The 19769-nt window shown below is 41.9% G+C and overlaps 1 protein-coding gene across 1 annotated transcript in view; it reads left to right on the top strand.

The window, feature by feature from the left end:
• COL6A5 (collagen type VI alpha 5 chain) overlaps positions 1-19769 on the top strand; it is an 84183-nt gene that overhangs the window by 7116 nt on the left and 57298 nt on the right. Inside the window, exons 5-20 of the mRNA XM_047768394.1 lie at positions 46-138; positions 3039-3092; positions 4704-4775; positions 5388-5414; positions 5522-5566; positions 5657-5710; positions 8415-8477; positions 9107-9172; positions 10128-10181; positions 13644-13679; positions 14145-14207; positions 15643-15705; positions 17009-17071; positions 18385-18447; positions 18765-18815; positions 18924-18959. Coding sequence (XP_047624350.1) covers positions 46-138; positions 3039-3092; positions 4704-4775; positions 5388-5414; positions 5522-5566; positions 5657-5710; positions 8415-8477; positions 9107-9172; positions 10128-10181; positions 13644-13679; positions 14145-14207; positions 15643-15705; positions 17009-17071; positions 18385-18447; positions 18765-18815; positions 18924-18959 — 903 coding nt within the window. The remainder of the gene's footprint in view (positions 1-45; positions 139-3038; positions 3093-4703; positions 4776-5387; positions 5415-5521; positions 5567-5656; positions 5711-8414; positions 8478-9106; positions 9173-10127; positions 10182-13643; positions 13680-14144; positions 14208-15642; positions 15706-17008; positions 17072-18384; positions 18448-18764; positions 18816-18923; positions 18960-19769) is intronic.

Below are 19769 nucleotides of genomic sequence, written 5' to 3'. Positions count from 1 at the left end.
TTCCCTGTCATGGTTGCTCATTCAAGTTTGCTTTTTTTTTTCCAGGGTAACATTGCAGAAAGGACTTGCTGCTGTACATTTTGCAAGTGTTCAGGGACTCCAGGCGCTCCAGGGATCCGAGGACCACAAGCATTGAAGGTATCATTCACTTGTGACACCATTTTACCCAATGGGATTTGATTGGTATAGTTGGAGCTGATATTGAGGAGCTGGGTTTGCAGCCTTTGCTTGTTGTAATTACTTTGGGACATTAGTGTGAATTCTATGGTATATGAGCCAGATCAGAAGGGCTTAGTTGTTTTTTTGGTGTTTTATTTTGTTTTGTTTTCCTTTTTGGTCATGCCCCTGGCATGAAGAATTTCCCAGGCTAGCAATCTAATCCATGCCACGGCAGTGACCCAAACCACTGCAGTTTCAATGCTTAATCTGCTGCACCACAAGAGAACTCCAGGGCTCATTTTTTAAAAAATATTTTATTGAATAGTTGATTTACAATGTTGTATTAGTTTCTGCTGTACGGCAAAGTGATTCAGTTATATGTATATATACACATATTTTTCATATTCTTTTCCATTATGGTTTATCACAGGATATTGAATATAGTTCCCTGTGCTATGTAGTGGGACCTTGTTGTTTATCCATTCTGTATATAATAGTTTGCATCTGCTAATCCCAAACTCCCAATCCTTCCCTCTCCCATCCCTTGGCAACTGTAAGTCTTCTCTTTATGTCTATGAATCTATTTCTGTTTTCATAGATAGGTTCATTTGTGCCATATTTTTTCTTCCACATATAGGCGATATCATATGGTATTTGTCTTTCTCTTTCTGACTTGACTTACCTCACTTACTATGGTAATCTCTAGTTCCATCTCTGTTGCTGCAAATGGCTTATTTCATTATTTCTATGGCTGAGTAATATTCCATTGTATGCATACCATGTCTTCTTTATCCATTCATCTGTCCATGGACATTTAGGTTGCCTCCATGTCTTTATTATTATAAATAGTGCTTCAATGAACATTGGGGTGCCCAGGAATGGGATTGCTAGATCATACGGTAGCTCTACTTTTAGTTTTTTGAGGAAACTCTTTCCTTTTCTCCATAGTGGCTACACTAGTTTACATTCCCTCCAAGAGTATTGGAAGGTTCCTTTTTCTCTATATTCTCCCCAGCATTTGTTATGTGTAGACTTTTTTAATGTTGGAGAAGTGCTCACTTTTGATGCTACTGTTAAGAATGACTCTCATTTCTGTTATGTATCCTTGGTTGTGTTGCTCCTTGCCTTTGCAACTTATACTTTTGTACCCACTTTAGACCGTTTGAATGGTGGCAAGAGATGTTAGAAATGGGTATGGGGGAGTTGTACTTCATCAGCAATGAAATGTGACTGAACTGCAAAAAGAGCATAGCATTGCAGAGTAACAGCTCTTTAAGAGAATGCATTATAAAAGATCAATTACATAGCAATAGCATAGGTAAATGTATCATGGTATTTTAATTCAATAGAATGTGCTAAGGTAAAGAAAATGAATGAACTACATCTTTACATGATAACAGGGATCAATTTTACAAACAAAGTAATGGCCCTCATAAAAGCAAAATGTGGGAGAATATGTATGGCATGATTTCATTTATAAAAAGTTTGAAAATAGACAAAACTAAACTATAGTGTCTTGGGATGAATAATTAAGTAGTGAAATATTTTAAAAGGGCAGGAAGTATTATCATAAAAGTAAGAGTGTGTTCCCAGGGGAGATGGAGTGTTTCGTGGTCGGGGAAGCTGCGTTGTCTTGAGTACCAGTGATGTCCTATTTCTTGGCCTGGGAGGTAGCTACACAGATGTAAAAATTGTATTTTATTTTAATTTTATAGTTTATATTTTATTTTACCTTTATATTTTATTTACTTTTATTCACCTTTTCAAATGCAGTTTAGATCTCCCAATGAAAAGGAGTCTGGTTTGTTTTATTTTAAGAGCTCAAATACAAGTCTTGCTCCTGAATCCTGCATTGTCCATCCTTAGGGAAGGATAATTGATCTTAGACAGCTTACTGAGTTTTTTAAAATTTATTTTTAAAATTAATTAATTTATTTTTTGTTGAAATAAAGTTGATTTATAGTGTCGTGTCTGTTTCATAAGTATAGAAAAGTGATTCAATTATACATATGTGTGTGTGTGTGTGTGTGTGTGTATGTGTATTCTTTTTCAGATTCTTTTCCCTTATAGGTTATTATGAAATACTGAGTATAAGTTCCCTGTGCCATCCAGTAAGACCTTGTTGGTTACCTACTTTATACATAGTACATAGTAGTGTACATGTGTGATGTAACTGTCCATGTATAGCCATATATAGTAGTGTACATGTGTCAATACCAAACTCCTAATTTATCCCTCCCCCTGACTTTTTACTGAGTTGTGATGTTTTGATTAGCACAATTCCTCTCTTATTACATTGCTCTGTACTAGAATTCTGTTCCAAGAGCACAACCCCCCAATAGCAGACAGCAAGCCCCTTGTTAGAGGGTAAGGAAAGCAAACTTCAAATGAAATTCTTGCCACAAATTAACTATAAGGCAGTTAAACCACAGAGAGATGATCACCATTTAAATATAAGCAACATTGCTGAGAGAAGGGCATATTCTTTTTTGAGCTCTCATAAAAAGCAGAAAATAAGATGATCCCTTTGGAAATGTCAGAATTTTCTTGCTGAAAGTGTTTTGGTGGCCACTGCTATCCTCTGTGCAAATCCCCCATGTATAGGGCTGGCTCTGAAATCCCGAGCTGAGCTGCACAGTGGTTCCAACATCAACCTTTGGTGGGGGGAAGGAAGGTGGGGAATGGGAGGGCCACCTCTGCAGAAGGATTCCAAACTGAGAGCAAGGACAAAAGCTAGCCCCAGAGGTCATCCATGTCTCCTCAGACTCATAGCCACACAATCAGGTTGGAGGGAGAGACTTGCCTGAAATGCCTAATGATGTCACATGTTTGAATTGATGGAAGATGACTAAAATGGACTTTTCTCTCTTTCCCCCTAGGGTTTTCAAGGTCTGAAAGGCAGCAGAGGGCACAGGGGAGAGGATGGAGACCCTGTAAGTTTTGGGGGCCCACACCCCACCACACTTACACATTCCCTTTTTCATAAAAAGCTTCATCTTCCAGAAGGAAATAATTAGGATGGGCTTTGTATATTTTTTGAAGTCTGGGGTAGGGGGAAGTGCATTGCTTTTCTTTTTTCCCTTTTCCATGCCTGGATCATGAGGCACTTGCTAAACCAACTTGGGGGGGAGCAAGGAGTAGGCTCACCTACCTTTGCCTGGAACAAGATGTGCAACTTCTTGACCCACGATTTCCATATCTGGAAACACTTATAAATTCCTCTAAGACAGTATTTTACCTGCCCTGTGCCTGCAGAGGAATCATGGAGCCCACCAAGCCAGCCAGGGAGGGTTTTTAGTGTGTCCCCCACTGCCTGGCTGTGAGCCCATGACCGACAGTCCAGCCAGTGGGGAAATTTAGTTTCTCTTAGCAACCTGTAGTCATGGGCAAGGCCTTCTGCTTTTACTGGGAATAATCTGAATAAAGAGAGCAAAGCAGGCAAAAGGAATATCACCTCTCCCCTCACCTACCAGGAAAGAAAGAATGAAGTTCATTGCCAAAGGAGTATTTATCCATGCAACAAAACTTTAGCACCTTCTGTGCACCCAGATCTGAGCTGGGCACCAGGGACAAAGCAGAAAGACATTTAGGGTTTCCTGCTCTCAGGGAACACACCATTGTTCTCATCTCAAGGTTCATTTCACTCTAGCACTTACTTACGTTTAAATATTTCCTTGGAGATGCACATGTCATTGACCTTGAGTGCTTTTCACTATGTGAATGATCTGACTTAGGGCATCTTTAACCTGGCAGGCCTTCCCATGAGCACTGGCTTGGGGCAATGTCTCTTCCTATCAGCTGCATCTACTCGGCTTCAGTCCCCTGACACCAGCTTGCTTCTCTGCCATCAGCAATGCTGACTTTTCTAGGCCAGCATTAGGGCCTGGGCTACGTGTCAGGGCCAACATATATCAATGGAGTATTTGGAATGTGGCAACAAAATGATGCGACTTCAAACCTTTGGGGTTTTTTTTGTTGTTTTTTCTATTTTGTTTCATAATTTATTGAAGTGTAGTTGATTTACAATGTTGTGTTAATTTCTACTGTATAGCAAATGATTCAGATATATATATACACACACACATATATATACGTATTTTAATATATATACATATATATGTATATATATACATACATATTTTAATATTCTTTTCCATTATGGTTTATCATATGATATTGAATATGGTTCCTGGTGCCATACAGTAGAACCTAACCTTGTTATGTATCTATCCTATGTATGATAGTTTGCATCTGCTAATTCCAAACTCCCAAGACTTCAGACCTTTGGCTGTGCTTTCTGATGAGAGCAGGGAAGCCACTGAACTCATCCTGCACCTCTCTGTGATCTTGGCTCTGTAAGGAAGCCCTGAGGGGACAATGTTTGAATTGAGAGGAAAAACAGAGTTAATTAATGAGTTTGCAGGAGAGTTTGCTTTGTCTAGAGTTCAGAGTGCACAGCCACTCTTCTCCATTCTTAAAAAATAAATAACTGGTGGCTTCTGGCAAGGGAGTCACTTTGAATACCTTTGGGTCTCTTTTCTTAGGGCATACGAGGAGACACTGGACCCCAAGGAAGTAGAGGGATCATAGGATGTCCAGGGGAGCGAGGACTGAAGGTAAATATTTTATTTTGATTTCTCTCGGACATCCTCTCTCTCTCCTCCTCCATCCCTTCCCTTTGCTGTCATTCCCTTCCCTCTTTCCCTTTCTTCAATTGCATGTTCATTTCCTCCTTTGCCGAGTAAGTCTACTTAGTTATTTCAAAAAGTTTTATGCATTAATTAAATTCCACCTATAACTTCTCTGTGATTATGTTGCCAAAAGCAACTAAAGAAATATGCAATCATGGAGTTCCCTTCACGGCACAGTGGAAATGAATCCAACTAGGAACCATGAGCTTGTGGGTTCAATCCCTGGCCTCACTCAGTGGGTTAAGGATCTGGCATTGCCATGAGCTATGGTGTAGGTCACAGACACAGTTCGGATCTGGCATTGCTGTGCTTGTGGTGTAGGCCAGCAGCTACAGCTCCGATTGGACCCCTAGCCTGGGAACCTCCACATGCTGCAGGTGTGGCCCTAAAAAGACAAAAAAAAAGACCAAAAAAATTTTTAAAAATTAAAAAAAGATATACACAATTGCTATTTGTGGATGCAGCCCCTTCCTGCCTCAATAGTCTATGAATCCACATTCTTTGACATGACAGTGAAAGATATTTAATTTTTTACAGGGAGCCAAAGGATTTTCTGGATATAAGGTACTGTAATTACTTCTCAAATTTCATTCTGTAATGTGGTTAGTTTCCTGATAAGCATGTGGCAGAGATCTCCCTTGACCTGAATGCTGCCTATCTTTGTCTTTTAGGGAGAACATGGAGATGATGGGATTGATGGACTCAATGGGGAAGAGGTAAGCCCATTTTCCTAGAGTACCACAGAATCATCATGAGATTGATGTATTTCTCTAATGGGTATTTGGTTTTTCCTTGTCTTCTTTTAGGGCTTTCATGGGTTTCCTGGAAAAAAAGGAGAAAAAGGTGATCAAGGATCCCAGGTAACACTTTTCAGTACATTAAAGAAGGAGAATTTGTGTCAGAGATAGTCTTAATTGTTGTGTGTCAGAAGTTATTAGGGATAAATTTGACAGCCTATTTAACCACACATTGAGACCAATGACCACTGAATAGATGCTTCATCCTCATTTGGAGTAAGAGGGTAACTGTGCAATTTTCAAGACTTTCCAGCTAGAAAGATTCAAAGCTTAGAGGGGTCTTCTACTGGCATGTTTTTCAGAGTCTGCAAATGAAGGCGTTTGCCTCTCATCAGCTTCTGTGTTCTCTTTATTGTGTCAGAACATAAAAGCAAGAGAAAGAGACAAAATTATTTTGGTGTCCTTAGTATAACAAATCACAGTGAAACATTTTTAAATTTTTAATTCATTTCAACACTCATTAATATGTGCCTGCTTGGTTCTAAGCAGCTCTGCTTTTATGTCCTGATTCACTGATTCATCAAATACTTTTTAATACCAGGCATGTGTTGAGCACTAAGTTAAATGCTAAAGACTCAGAGATGAGCCAGACCGTCCTTGTCCTCAAGGATCCTCTGGTGTAGTTGGGGAGACTAATGACGACACAGCCTGTGGTTGGGGCCATGTGATGGGCAACTACGTGGGCACGCAGAGAAGGACACTTAATTCCACAGGTTGGAGAAGGAGTGCAGGAAATCTTCCTGGAGGAAATCATCCCTGAGATGGAGATGAATAGGAATTAGCAAATGTAGAGGAAGGGCATCCCAGAGGGAGGGAACGCATAAGCAAAGACGTGGAGGCTTGGGGGGCCTGCAGGTTTTTCTTGCCTGGTGTGAGCTTTAGAGTATAGGTAGAGGGAGGTGAGGTTCAAAAGGTGGTGGGAAGATCTGGGGAAGGCACTAGTGAGCCAGTAAGGAGGAATCTGGATTTTAGCCATTAAGCTAGGGGAGCCTTTGAAAAATTTTAAGTAGGGAGATGATAATGAGATTTGCATTTTAGAAATATTTCATGGCATACTGAAATATTTCTAAATATTTGTGTGGAGGGTTTGTTAGGGATGGCATAGATACAAGGCAAAGATGAAAGGCAGATCTGTAATAATCAAGGTGGGAAGTGATGTAGCTTGAGAACAGACGTTAAGGAGGTAACAGGGTCCAGAGTGGAGTGAGGCCCTACCTAGTGTGCAGATTATTTTTTTCTTTTTATGGCAGCATCTATGGCATATGGAAGTTCCCAGGCTAGGAGTTGAGTCAGAGCTGCAACTGAGGCCGGTACCACAGCATGGCAACATGGAATCCAAGCCATATCTGTGACCTATGCCACAGCTTATGGCAGGATACTTAACCCACTGAGCGAGTCCAGGGGTCAAACCCCCATCCTCACAGAGACTTCAACCAGTCCTTAACCCACTGAGCCACAATGGGAATTCCCCAGTATGCAGAATTTAAGGAAGCACTCCTTCTCAGAGTTATGCAAAGAGTGACTGCCTCCCTAAATTTTGCACCAGAGGTACCTTGTTTGTCTCACCCTACTTCTGGCTCTAGGATATAAGATATCCAGGTTCGAGTAACCAGCAGAACAGGAAATGAGAAGTCAGTGTCAGTGAAAAAGTGTTGCCTGCCATCAAGCCATCACATTACAGCTGCCCCAACAGTGATCACTGAGGGAACTCAAGCTGAGAAATCACAGGCCCCACAGAGCTGAGGTGCATTTTAAGGAATGATTTCAGTGAGCCCAGACTCTTGCATCTTCCCACACATAGCAATGCACTAAATTCCTTAACTCAAGATATTTGGTTCTTTAATTAATAGTTATCTTTTGAGGTTCCAACTACCTGGTCTTTGTTGCAAAAACTCCTATATATCCTGGTTTCTGCTTGGCTCTTCAGAGCAGTTCCACAGAGCTATCTGAGAGGCTGTATCTTCAGCTTAAGTTCTCAGCTTTGTCCACCAAATAAAACATAATTCTCAACTTTTAGGTTCTATATATGTATATACATACATATGTATATTAATCGACATCAGTTAAAATGCCTGCAAGGATCCTGGCTTGGGTTAGTTGGGAACAATTGAGTTTGAGGTGACAATGGAACATTCCAGAGGAGGTTTCTAGTGGGCATTTAATTACAGATGTCAGAAGTTGCTAGATTGGCTGGGATGTCCAATATGATGCCTATTAGCAATATGTGACTATTTAAATTCAAATTAACTAAAATGAAAGATTCTGCTCTTCAGTTGCCCAAGTCTCACCTCATGTTCTGCACAGCCTACCATACTGGACAGTGAAGACAGAGAACATTTCCATCTCTGCAGAAAATTCAGCCAGGCAGTGCTCTGCTGGGCCATGAGAAGTTTTCCCATTTCCCAGCCTCGTTACAAATAATCCTGACCATAGGCTTAAAATTGGACTTGTGGGCATTCTCTTGTGACACAGCAGGTTAAGGATCTGGCGTTGTCACTGGAGCGACTTGGGTTGGTGCTGTGTCTCGGGTGCCATCTCTAGCTCTGGAACTTCCACATGCTGTGGCATGGCCAAAAAACAAACAAACAAAAATAGCAACAACAAAAAACTAGACTTGTACTGCTTGAGAGGTCTAAGGGGACCAGGTTAGGATAGAGGAACATGGATAATTTTGCCTGATTGATTTTCTTCCCACCAAACATCACAACACTGGACATTTCAACACCCTCCTACAAGCTGACTCAGACGCTTTTTTTATTTTTTTCAGGGCAGCCCAGGTTCCAGAGGCCCCCCTGGGGGATATGGGGAGAAGGGCTTTCCAGGAGATCCTGTAAGCTACTGGGGCCCGGGTGGCTCTGAATCATGTTGAGGCCTCACATTTCCTCTCTCCTTTCTCTTGTGTCTCTTGGGAATCCATGGGCAAAGGCATATCTTGGGAGGGGGGTAGTTGGTGTTGACCAAGTCTTACATGTTTGGGAAAAACCTGCATCCTATCTGTGCTGATTATATTAAAAATTCAGAGATAGGAACTAAAACTCCATCTTATTCATCCTTATGTTTCTTGAGACTTTCAAGTTCCTTTGGGGATGAAATTTCCATAATTTTGCTGCTTGGGCTTCTTATCATGCAGATCCCCTGTTTGCAGGGGAATCTTAACTGCACCTTTGAGTGAGTGACATAAGCATGTTTAGACTAGTGCATCAGTAAAGCTGCCAATACAGAAAGGGAAAAATCACCATAACTTCAGCAGAAACTCTTGTAATTCTTCATTTATCACTAAACCTCCTTCAGACTTGAGGAAATATTACTTTCATTTAAAAAAATCTGTAAATTTCAAATATGGAGAATTTTCTCATACCCCTCATTACTTAAATTAGCTTAGTTCTTGAACATTGTTCCATTTGTGGGTGGGGAGTTGATATTTCTTGATTCTAAAGTACTTTTAAAATCTTTCTCTAGGGTAATCCAGGACAAAACAATAACATCAAAGGACAAAAGGGCTCCAAAGGAGAACAAGGAAGACAAGTAATTGGATCTATTTTACACATATTAGTGAATTAATTCTGTTATTAAGCTGAGGTTTTCCTAAATTAATTATTTATTAAAATATATAACCCTTTTTGTACAGTCATCCTTAAGTTAACATTTAAAAGAGGCTTCTTTTATTTTCTTTTTTTTTTTTTCGTCTTTTTCTAGGGCTGCGGCACATGGAGATTCCCAGGCTATGGGTCTAATCAGAGCTATAGCTGCCGGCCTACACCAAATCCGTAGCAACACCAGATCCGAGCCGTGTCTGTGACTTACACCACAGCTCACGGCAATGCAGGATCCTTAACCCACTGAGCAAGGCCAGGGATCGAACCTGCAACCTCATGGTTCCTAGTCAGGTTTGTTAAACACTGAGCCACGATGGGAACTCCAGGAGAGCCTTATTTTCTTAAGATAAGACATATCTGTAGACGACTACACTTCTATGGGCAAAATTATTAAGTTCCTGGCAGGTGATATTATTTTATGGGGAACTTGTCATAGCAATGCATGTTGCTATACCTTTTCCTCTGTAATGGATTAGTACCCAGTAGTGTTAATATTTAGAAAGATGCTGGTATGACACATTTATTCTATTTCATTAGTGTTTGAACATTTTTTTTTTTTGTCTTTTTAGGGCCACACTGCAGCATATGGAGGTTCCTAGGCTAGGGGTCGAATCAGAGCTGTAGCTGGTGGCCTACACCACAGCCACAGCAACGCTAGGTCTGAGCCACGTCTGCGACCTACATCACAGCTCACAGCAAACTGGTCCCTTAACCCATTGAAAGAGGCCAGGGATTGAACCTGCTTCCTTGTGGATGCTAATCAGATTCATTTCTGCTGAGCCATGACAGGAACTCCAGTGCTTGAAATTTTGAGGCTGGTGCCTTTGTCATTTATTCAGAATCTCTTGCCTTATAATCTTGAGGGTGAATCATTGTATTTCTAGGGTAAAACTGGCCAGAAAGGAACACAAGGCAGTCCTAGTCCCAAAGGAAGCAGGGTAAGTATTTCCGTGGACTTTTATTTCCCCTCCTATCACCTGAAGATCCCACAGAGGCATTCAGAATATGTGTTGCAGCAGAGTCAGCTGATCCAGAGCTGACACAGGGACACTGCTATCATTTGAGGCAGGAGAATTCTCTGTTGTTAGGGCTGTCCTGTGCATTATAGGATGTTTTGCAGCATCCCTGCTCTCTACCCATTAGATGTCAGTAGCACCCGCTCCCCCCAGTTGTGACATCCAAAATTGCCTGCAGACCTTGCCAAGTATCAGTCAGGGGTAGTGGGGGATAGTGGGGGACAAATTGCCCCAGGTCGAGAACCATTGTGACCATCTGCCTTTCCCGTCCCACCTTCCAGAAGCTTGTAAATATCTTTGAAGAGAGCCAATGAGTAGGTAAACAAATCCTCTTCCTCTTTATATGTTGCCAGTGGGAAAGAAGAATCACAGATAAATTCTTCGTGGATGAACTAAAACACTGGCAACTAGGGCCAAGCCAGTGGCAACCTTGAGATCGTAGGGTAATTTTAGAGCATCCCATGTGATATCAAGCCTGAAACAGAAATGTTGGATTTCCCCTTCTTTTGAAGGAACAACCAAGAAATCACTTTTCTCTTTGTGGACTACTGAAGTTAGAGAGGATATTTATAATGTGTTAGAAGCCCCTTCATCATGCTCTCAGAACAGAGATCATAAAATGAGATAATGCACAACATCCTGGATTTGGCCCTGAGTTTTGTTCAAGAGGACACTGAAAGTACTTGGCTTCCCTTGCTGTTACAAACTTGGACCTCTTCTTACCATTTTGAAAGCTGTGGCCAATTGCCTTTTTCTCTGGGATAGATAGGGGATAAATGTTTTAATTCCTCTTGCCTTTGTTTATCTTGACTCATAGTTCTTAAGGAAAAGGAGGTACGGTTCAATGGCGTAAGCCTCCCTGTGCTTCTGGTGAAATTCTTTGGGACTTTGCCCTCTCTTCCACACAAAATAATTAAAATTAATCAGAGGAAGCAGGAGAGCAGCAAGATGAACTAAATGCTATAAACTTTGAGGATAAATATGTATTTTTGTTGGTTTAGGAGAAAATACTTTTAGTTTGAAATAGCTGTCACCAACAATCAGGCACTTTTTGAAAAGAGATGCGGGGGTGGGGGTGAGGGTGGGGTGGGGGGTAATTACTCAGACAAACCAGCCAATGACTTGAAGTCCCTCCAAGGACAGGAAGCTCTGTCTCCCTCTACTGTCTTCAGGCGCTCTCCCACCCATCTCATCTTTTTGAATTAAACAAGGGAACAGATATAAGACAATGAGCTTTTCTATCTGCTCCCTCGCCTCCACAGTGAAGGCCATAATTCTCTATGGTGGTCAGAGGTTAGATGACAGATTCTAAGAACACAAGCAGGCCTAACACACCTCCTCCTGCATGACGGAACTTATATAAATTCTTTGTTGTCCCAGTTGTTGACAGAGCTATGGATCCATGTACTAAGAGCCACAGCATTTGAAACCACATTCCAGGCACATTGCCTTGGCCTGTCAAGGCACAAAGAATACTTGTAAATAATAGTCTTTATACTTCTGGAGAACCTCTTTTGTGCCAGGTCCTGATGAAATCACCTTCAAATATTAATTCATTTAATCCTCTTAACAATTCTGCCTTGTAGATGTTGTTATTATAGCAGATGAGAAAATTTTAGAGATGAGAAAATTCAAGGAACCCTGGCCAGATTGCCCAGGATCAGGATAGGCAGTAAATGGTGGGGCTGGGGTTTGAACCCAGGAAGTCTTACTCCAGGATTTGGACTCCTAACTAGCTCAACTATGGTTTATTGTACAATTGTTCAGTGCCACACAGGCTTTGAAGGGCAGAGATCAAGGCTGTCTGACTTCTGAAGACATGTCCCTAACCATAGTACTACACTGTCTATATACAGAATGAAAGCTGTTGTATCCTTACTTTTTTTTTTTTTTGCTGTGCCCCAGGCCAGGGATCAAACTCATACCACAGCAGTGACCTGAGCCACAGCAGTGACAATGCCATATCCTTAACCACTAAGCCACCAGTAAACTCCTAGGTTTTTTTTTTTTTTTAATGGAGACAGTATGGAAACAGTAGCTTCAAACTTTATCCACAGTTTGTTCTCTGTCAAGAGTTGTGTGAGTCACATGAAGGGCCAAGCTGACAAGTTACAGCGAATAACTCCTCCCAAAGGGTGTTTGCATTTTAAAAGCAAAGAGTACCTGGAGTTCCTGTGGCTCAGTGGTAATGAACCCAACTAGTATCCATGAGGATGTGGGTTCAATTCCTGCCCTCATTCAGTGGGTTAAGGATCTGGTGTTGCTGTGAGATGTGGTGTAGGTCACAAACATGGCTTGGATCTCTTGTTGCTGTGCCTGTGGTATAGGCTGGCAGCTACAGCTCCTATTCAACCCCTAGCTTGGGAACTTCCATATGCTGCACGTGTGGCCCTGAAAAATAAAAATAAATTAATTAATAAAACAAAGAATACCTGAATCAAGGGGCAGAAGCTCCATGGAGGAATTCTAATCATCAGCCAAACTGGTGGTGCTGGTTCTTGGTCAGGTGGTTGGTTCTAAGGAACTTTAGAAGCTGGGCAGTTGAAAGAAAGCAGCCATGCTGAAATAACAATTTCCATGGCCACCTTTCTGAACGAAGGTATAAAAATTTTAGGTGTTTGCTTTGTACATAAAATAATCATAGTTTATCACCATACAAAGTAAGTTGATGGATGAGCTATTCCACAGCTCACTCAAAGAGGCAGGGGTGGGAGGCACAGACCTCATCACAGCTGTTTAGGGAAAATACTTAGGATCTGGATCTTCTTTGCGCTTGGCTACCCTCTGGAAAAGAGAGACAGCCACTAGGTGGAGAGCCTGAGCTGGCAACGTGAAGTCACTTCTGGACAGGTGCAGATGGATTTCAGCTTCAGACCAGCTTCTCACATAACCCTAAGGGTGGCATTTGGACCAGCACAGAGCTGCCCATCATCCATTTCCTCCTTGGAGAATGCCGCACAGACATACCCAGGAACCCCCTGTGTATCCCTGGATATAAAGATTTTTCACTCTCCCCAAATATACAATCAGGGGCCCAGGACAGAGAGATGGATAAAGCATATCTTATTCTCACACTGGAAACCTCCCATTGGCAGACAGTACTTTGTGGGATTTGCTGGAGAGGGAAGGTATCAGACAGGTGCTTTGGATGATTTGATTCTCTAGACAGCCTTCTGGATCATTGTCAGGGTTGTCAGGCTGGAGCTGACTTTTAGATTGGTTTGCAATCAATCCCCCAAATGTTAGTTTGTAATAATTAAACTCATCTTTGGAGAGTGCCAGCCACCCATTACTCTGTCTGTCGGGGAACAAGACAGGCCTGTTTGCCTCCAGAAGCCTCCATCCAGACACTCATGCACTAACCCTTTGCCTTTTCTGATCCAGGGAAGAGAAGGCCAGAGGGGGGTCCAGGGGCCCTCGGTGAGTATCCCTCCTTTCCTGTCCTTTGTGGGAAGTGGGGCCAGGGAGGTGTCTCTCATCAAATGCCAATGAGTTAGCGCTTGATGGAGTGTTATAGGAAGTGCCAAGCCTTGGACGTGAGCCCTGCTAACTGGACTGTGGGATCCAAGTGTTCATCAGCTGGGCTGCCAGGCACAGGATGACCCTGACCTAAGGCAAGCCTCCTTCACACATGCCTCAGTCCCACAGTCCGTGTTTCTCACATGCACTGCAAAAGAGTGAAATTCTGCATTAGCATAAGAAATGACCTGGAGTTCACTTCTTAGGCAGTGTGCAAGAGTCCAGTCCTAGGCAAAGTAGAGCAGGATCCAAGAGTCAGACAAAACAGTTCCTGGGTACCATGCCCTGTAGCACTAGGTACTGTAAGAGGAAACCTATATGCAAACCATAAGGAGAGAATCTTAACATTGAAAACTTCTCCATTAGGGAGAACCAGGGAACCCTGGACCTGAAGGTGCACCAGGAACCGAAGGATTCATAGGGCTCCAGGTATGTTGGAATATTTATAAATACTGATAAAAAATGTGCTATTCTGATGGGAAGATAATGGGTAGATCAGTATAGATAAATAAATAATTGAGATGATTGGAAGCTGTCCATGCTCTCCTCCATGGTATGTGTCTCTGGGATTCTACATTTTCCATTGTAGGCGGGTGATTTTGCTCCATCAAAATTTGTAGCTGACTGATAGAGAAAAGTCTTGCTCTTGTGTGTACCCTGTGTGGTGTCTGCATTTTAGTAAGAACAAATTAGTAAGGTCTTGATACTACATAAGTAACCATTATCGGGATCAACAGATTGGTTTTCCTGCACACAAACTCCCATGAAGTAAAGTTAGGAACTAGAAACTGTTATTCATGTCACCCCAAGCTAACCCCACAAGGGTGGAAGTGCTTCTGAAAGGTCACCAGTGGGGCTTTATGTGAGGGCTTTATCACCAGTGGGGCTTTATCATTGTGCTTTCTTGGTCATATCCTTATTGAGGTGGGCACTGGAGTCAGAAAATCGCTGTTACTCTTCCACATCAGAAACATGACATGACATCCCTAGAGAACAGCTTGACAACCACGGGTATTTAGTCACCTAAAGGAGCCCACTTTAAACCTGAACTTGTCTGAAAGGGCCTACTTCTACAGACGTGTCTATTCTAAGACCTTTACAAGGAGTTCATTTTTTCTCTAAAAAGTTCCAGATTATTAATACTATGCTAGAATTTGGGATTCTCTTAAACAGTTCATGTGCCTTCTAGAATGAATAACCATGGAACCAGCCTCAATCTATCCCCAGATTTTGTAGGGAGAGAGGTGACATTACCTGAGCTCTTCCAGGGCCCTTTCGATGCTCAGGCAGTGACCCAAGGCTGGTCCAGTGGCTCGACTGCCATCTGCATTGAGCAGCTGGAGCTTTAGTGGTGAGGATCAGTACCAACACCTCTAGTGTTTCCTTCTGTGTGAGAGACCCATGCATTTGATGGGAACTATGGCAGAGAGTATGCTTCAATTCCTCCGGTAAGGATCTGCTGCAAAAAGTCTTTTTGTGCTGATTTAAAACAACTTGCTCTCTCTTTTACGCCTTGATGCACTTTGGCCCAAGTAACCTGCCCCATCAAATGAATCCATCTGATTATTGTTCATATCTTACTTCCCTCTTCTATGGGTTTTATTTCTCCTCTTAGCCTCTCTTTCACTCCCCCTGCCAGAGGTATGAGGTCTCATACCTAGGCAGGGAATTCCTTCATAAGCGCTGTTCCACTCAGCCAAGGTTGCCCCTCAATTCCTTTTCTGAGACATGTGCAGTCTTGGAGTTAAAGATGCTTGAAGGGCTGCACCAGTACTTTTCCATGTGGATGTTTCAAAAGCACTAATGAAGAAAGTCAATTTTCATTTGACTTGACTGCATTATGTTTCTTTTGCTACCACCAAAGGGGCTACATGGACTTCCTGGCAGAAAAGGAGAGAAAGGAAGAGAGGGGCACAAAGGACCTCAGGTGAGTGACTCAGATGGTACCATCAAGTGGTCTCCAACCTTCATTTCCCTCTTGCTTCAAAAACATCTTCAACTCACAGACATAGAAAACAAACTTACAATCACCAAAGGGTGAAGGTGGGTGGAGGGTAGATTAGGAATTTGAGATTAATATATACACACTATTGTATATAAAATAGGTAACCAACAAGGTCCTACTGTATAGCACAGGGAACTATACCTAATATTTTGCAATAACCTATAAGGGAAAAGAATCTGAAAAAATTAGATTATGTTTGTATATCTGAATCACTTTGCTATAATCTTAAACTAACACAACATTGTAAGTCAACTATATTTCAATTTTAAAAAAGAAGCGATTGCTTTCCCCCAAAAGATCTTCACATAAGTTTATTTCCTATTATCTATATATGGAGTATTTTGTTTGGGGATTAGCTTGGGACAAATTAGGGACAACTCTTTAGCACAGCTCAGATTCCTTATACAACCCCTTTCTTCTTCCCTGGGGTTTGAGTTGTGAAGTACAGACCCATTTCATCAGCCTGAAGAAAGCCTTTGAAAGAGTGCAGATCTTCCTGACTCTTGAACATTTCTGAACCTGATACATTATTCTGACAATAGATATTTGAAATTGACTCCACAAAGATTCCTTGCTACTCAAATTTGATTCCTAAATTTAGCTTTGAATTTACCCTCTGAAGCTACTTGTTTCCCAAGTTTCTGATGGTGGGTTATGAGAGTTTGAATAGTGAGGGATTCCCATGAAAAAATGTTCTGAATCTATTCAGTCCCTCAGCTCAGATAGCAAAAGTTCAAAAGGCAAGGGACACCCATGTTTGCTCAATTATCTTCCCAACATGTTTGTGAAAGACTCTGGCCCCTTTGCAGGTTGGGAATTGGAAATGTATTTTGCATGCCATTTTGTATTTGTTCATAGTGTGGGGCACAGAACTGGCAATGGTAGAAATATGTCTTATTCTAACACAATCCATCCATTACCAGAAAATTGCCACATTCAGAAATAAAGTGTATTGTGTCAAAACTAAGGCCTTTTCTATTCCTCACTAAGGTCCCATATGGACTAGCAGCATCCCTGCAGATGAAAACTTGGGGTGCCCTAACCAGGACTGTGGCCCAGGTCATCTGCTTACCACCCAGAGGTTTCTCTTTCTGGGTGGCTGACCTCTTGTCAAGGAGGCATCAAGGAATTATTAGAAAGGACATGAAGAAAAGTAAAACTAATCTAAAAGGTTTTGTAAGAATTGTTGCAAGGGCCAACATCTGTGTTTCCTGTTTTCATTTAGGGTGCTCCTGGGCCAGCAGGAGATAAAGGGAGTGTTGGAAGGCCTGGCCTTTTGGGGAAAAAGGTAAGCGTTATCTCTTACAGATTTCAAATACTGAGAAAAGAGTGGCTCCATTTTCTTCTTGATTTTTCGTGTTAATTTGTCTCATTATACAGGCACCATCAATCACCTACCAGCTTCCTGCCAATATATTCTTTTCCTTCTATTGAGTAAAGAATTTCTAATTGCTTACGTCTCTGTGAAATGGCCCCATTTTCACTGGGAGAGACACAGTTTACTCACCAACCATGAAACAACTCTGAAAAAATCTCAGTTAGTGGCAGAGTCGGCTAGAGGCTTGGAGGGGGAGGTGTCAGAAACTCAAACCTATTGGTACATGCAGTTCTCAGTCTAACTCAATCTGCCTTCTTGGAAGTGGTCCTGTTGGAGATGGTTAGAGAGCAGGCCATTGGCCTGTTCAAAATCTCACACCCCTGCTCAAAACCTTTCACAGCTCTTTCCCCTAGAGCCAGCTTTGGGGGCCTGGGACCCATGCAGTCACACAGGGGGCCTTGCCTAGAGGGGCCTGTGCTTGGATTCACGCTTTGCTATCACCATCTGGAAAGTCTTCACATTTGAGTAAAGGGCTAGTGCTTTCATTTGAACCCCACAAATTACATCACTGGTCTTAACTTCCCAGTGGCCCTTAGGAAAATCTCCAACACCTCTTTCCAGTAGTTTAGAAGGTTCTTTGATCCTGTTTAATTATAAGGCTTCCTAGCCCTTCTCCCTCCCATGTGCCTGCTCAGACTTCTCACCAATGCCTTCCCACATCCTGGGACATTCTCACTCCTCCCCTGGTCCTTTTCCAGTTCACACGACTCATCCTTTAGGCCTCAGCATCCCTGCTGCCAGCCTGCCAGCCCCACAAAATCTGACTTCGAGTCCCTTCTCTCTGCTGCCATAGCACCCTGGACTTTATGACATAGTGTACAATTGTCTCTCTAATTGTCTTCCTTTCCAACCAGAGTATGCTTGGTGAGGGCAGAACCACATTGGTCATGGTCAGCAGTTCCCTTTCTGGGACAATAAATAATTGTTGGATGGGCAAATAAATCAGCAAGTGAATCCACTTTCCCCAGAGTAAATTGTTCCCCTTGCCCTTCTCCTTCAGTCCTCTGTAGCACTGGCAGAGCAGTGCTGAGTCCAGCCTTGGGCTGTGCTGGTGTTTCTTGCTTGCCTTGGAGAAGATCATTATTTTTTTCCTATACCCGCTGTCCTTATTGATCATCCTCCCCTCACTGAGAACCCTGGGTGTTGCCAACTAGAGGGCATCCTAGGGAAGGAGCCAGATTTAATTTTTACTGATTTGAGGCTCTTCTTGTCTCACTCACTAGGGAGAGTCTGGAATTCCTGGAGACCCAGGGCCAGTGGGTCCAACTGGACAGAGAGGAAAGCAGGTATGAGGTTTTAAGAATCATATCTTTTGTAGCTCCAAGGGCTCAGTAAAAAGAAGGGGGCTGATACCATCAGGTGAAGCACCTGGGACCACCCCTCTGTCTTCTGCAATCTCTGCAAAGCAGAGCTGGCCGAAGAAGTACCAGGGCACATACCAAAAATTGTGGAAGACCAAGCAACATGCATATTCAAGGTCACTGATTAGATCCCCTCCATTTGGAAGTCCCTAATGCTTTTCTTCTGACACCGTAATCACCCCAGTATAGATTACAATTAATTTACACTCTTGAGAAATTGAAATGAATTGTTCTGTTCACAGGGTGATTATGGCATCCCAGGCTATGGTCGTGTGGGAAAAAAAGGAGTAAAGGTAAATATGGAAAAAAGTATTTCTTTAATTGGTGAAACTTAATATAAGAAAAAATTTACCACAGAAATGGTGTATTGATTTATTTATATTCTTTGCTGAAAATTACAGGGCCCAAGAGGATTCCCTGGAGATATGGGGCAAAAGGTATTGTGCACATATACTTGTTCTGAAGTTACCATGATCTTGACCTTCCACTTGAGAATTGAGATAAGTCTATGGATCTGAATGGAATAGGGGGGAAAAAAAAGCAAGACAATTGGTCTGCCTGAGCTTCATGAAGAAAGGGCCATGTTTAACCTCTATGAACTTTTAAGCTGGAAAATATGTCCTTTATCTCCTGATGTCTGTCTTAAAATCCTACCTCTGGGTAGGTTCTCAAGTGTACTTCTTTGTCCTCTTCTTGATTTTTCTACCTTGATGATCTCATGCAAAACTCTTGGCTTCTGCTATCACTCTTTGCCCTTAATTATCATGGCTTTCACTTCCTCTTTCCTGAAAGATTCTAATAGTCTTGCTGGTCTCCTATTTCCAATTTCTCCCTGTTTTAGTTAATCCCAAACTCTACTGTCACTTGATGTTTTTTCAAAGTGTAGCTTAATTATGTTACTCTCTTAGTCAAACATCTTATAGAATTCCTCACTGCCCACCAGCCTGAAATCTACCTCCAAGCTCCATGTCCAGACATACCTTCCATTTCAACCAGAGCAGCCCAGGTTATATCTGTTTTATACACTGGAACTCTGTAATAAGATTTCTTTTTTTAAAAAATATCCTTACAAATTAACTTACAAAACAGAAATAAACCCACAGACATAGAAAACAAAATGTATGGTTACCAAAGAGGAAAGAGGAAAAGGATACATTAGGAGTTTGGGATTAAAATATACACACTACTATATATAAAAATAGATAACCAACAAGGACCTGCTGTATAGAAAAAGAAACCATACTCAA

Source organism: Phacochoerus africanus, chromosome 1 (assembly GCF_016906955.1).
Source record: "Phacochoerus africanus isolate WHEZ1 chromosome 1, ROS_Pafr_v1, whole genome shotgun sequence".
NCBI lineage: Eukaryota > Metazoa > Chordata > Mammalia > Artiodactyla > Suidae > Phacochoerus > Phacochoerus africanus.
The sequence above is the reverse complement of the archived record's forward strand: the minus strand, read 5'-3'. Positions and strand labels throughout refer to the sequence as shown.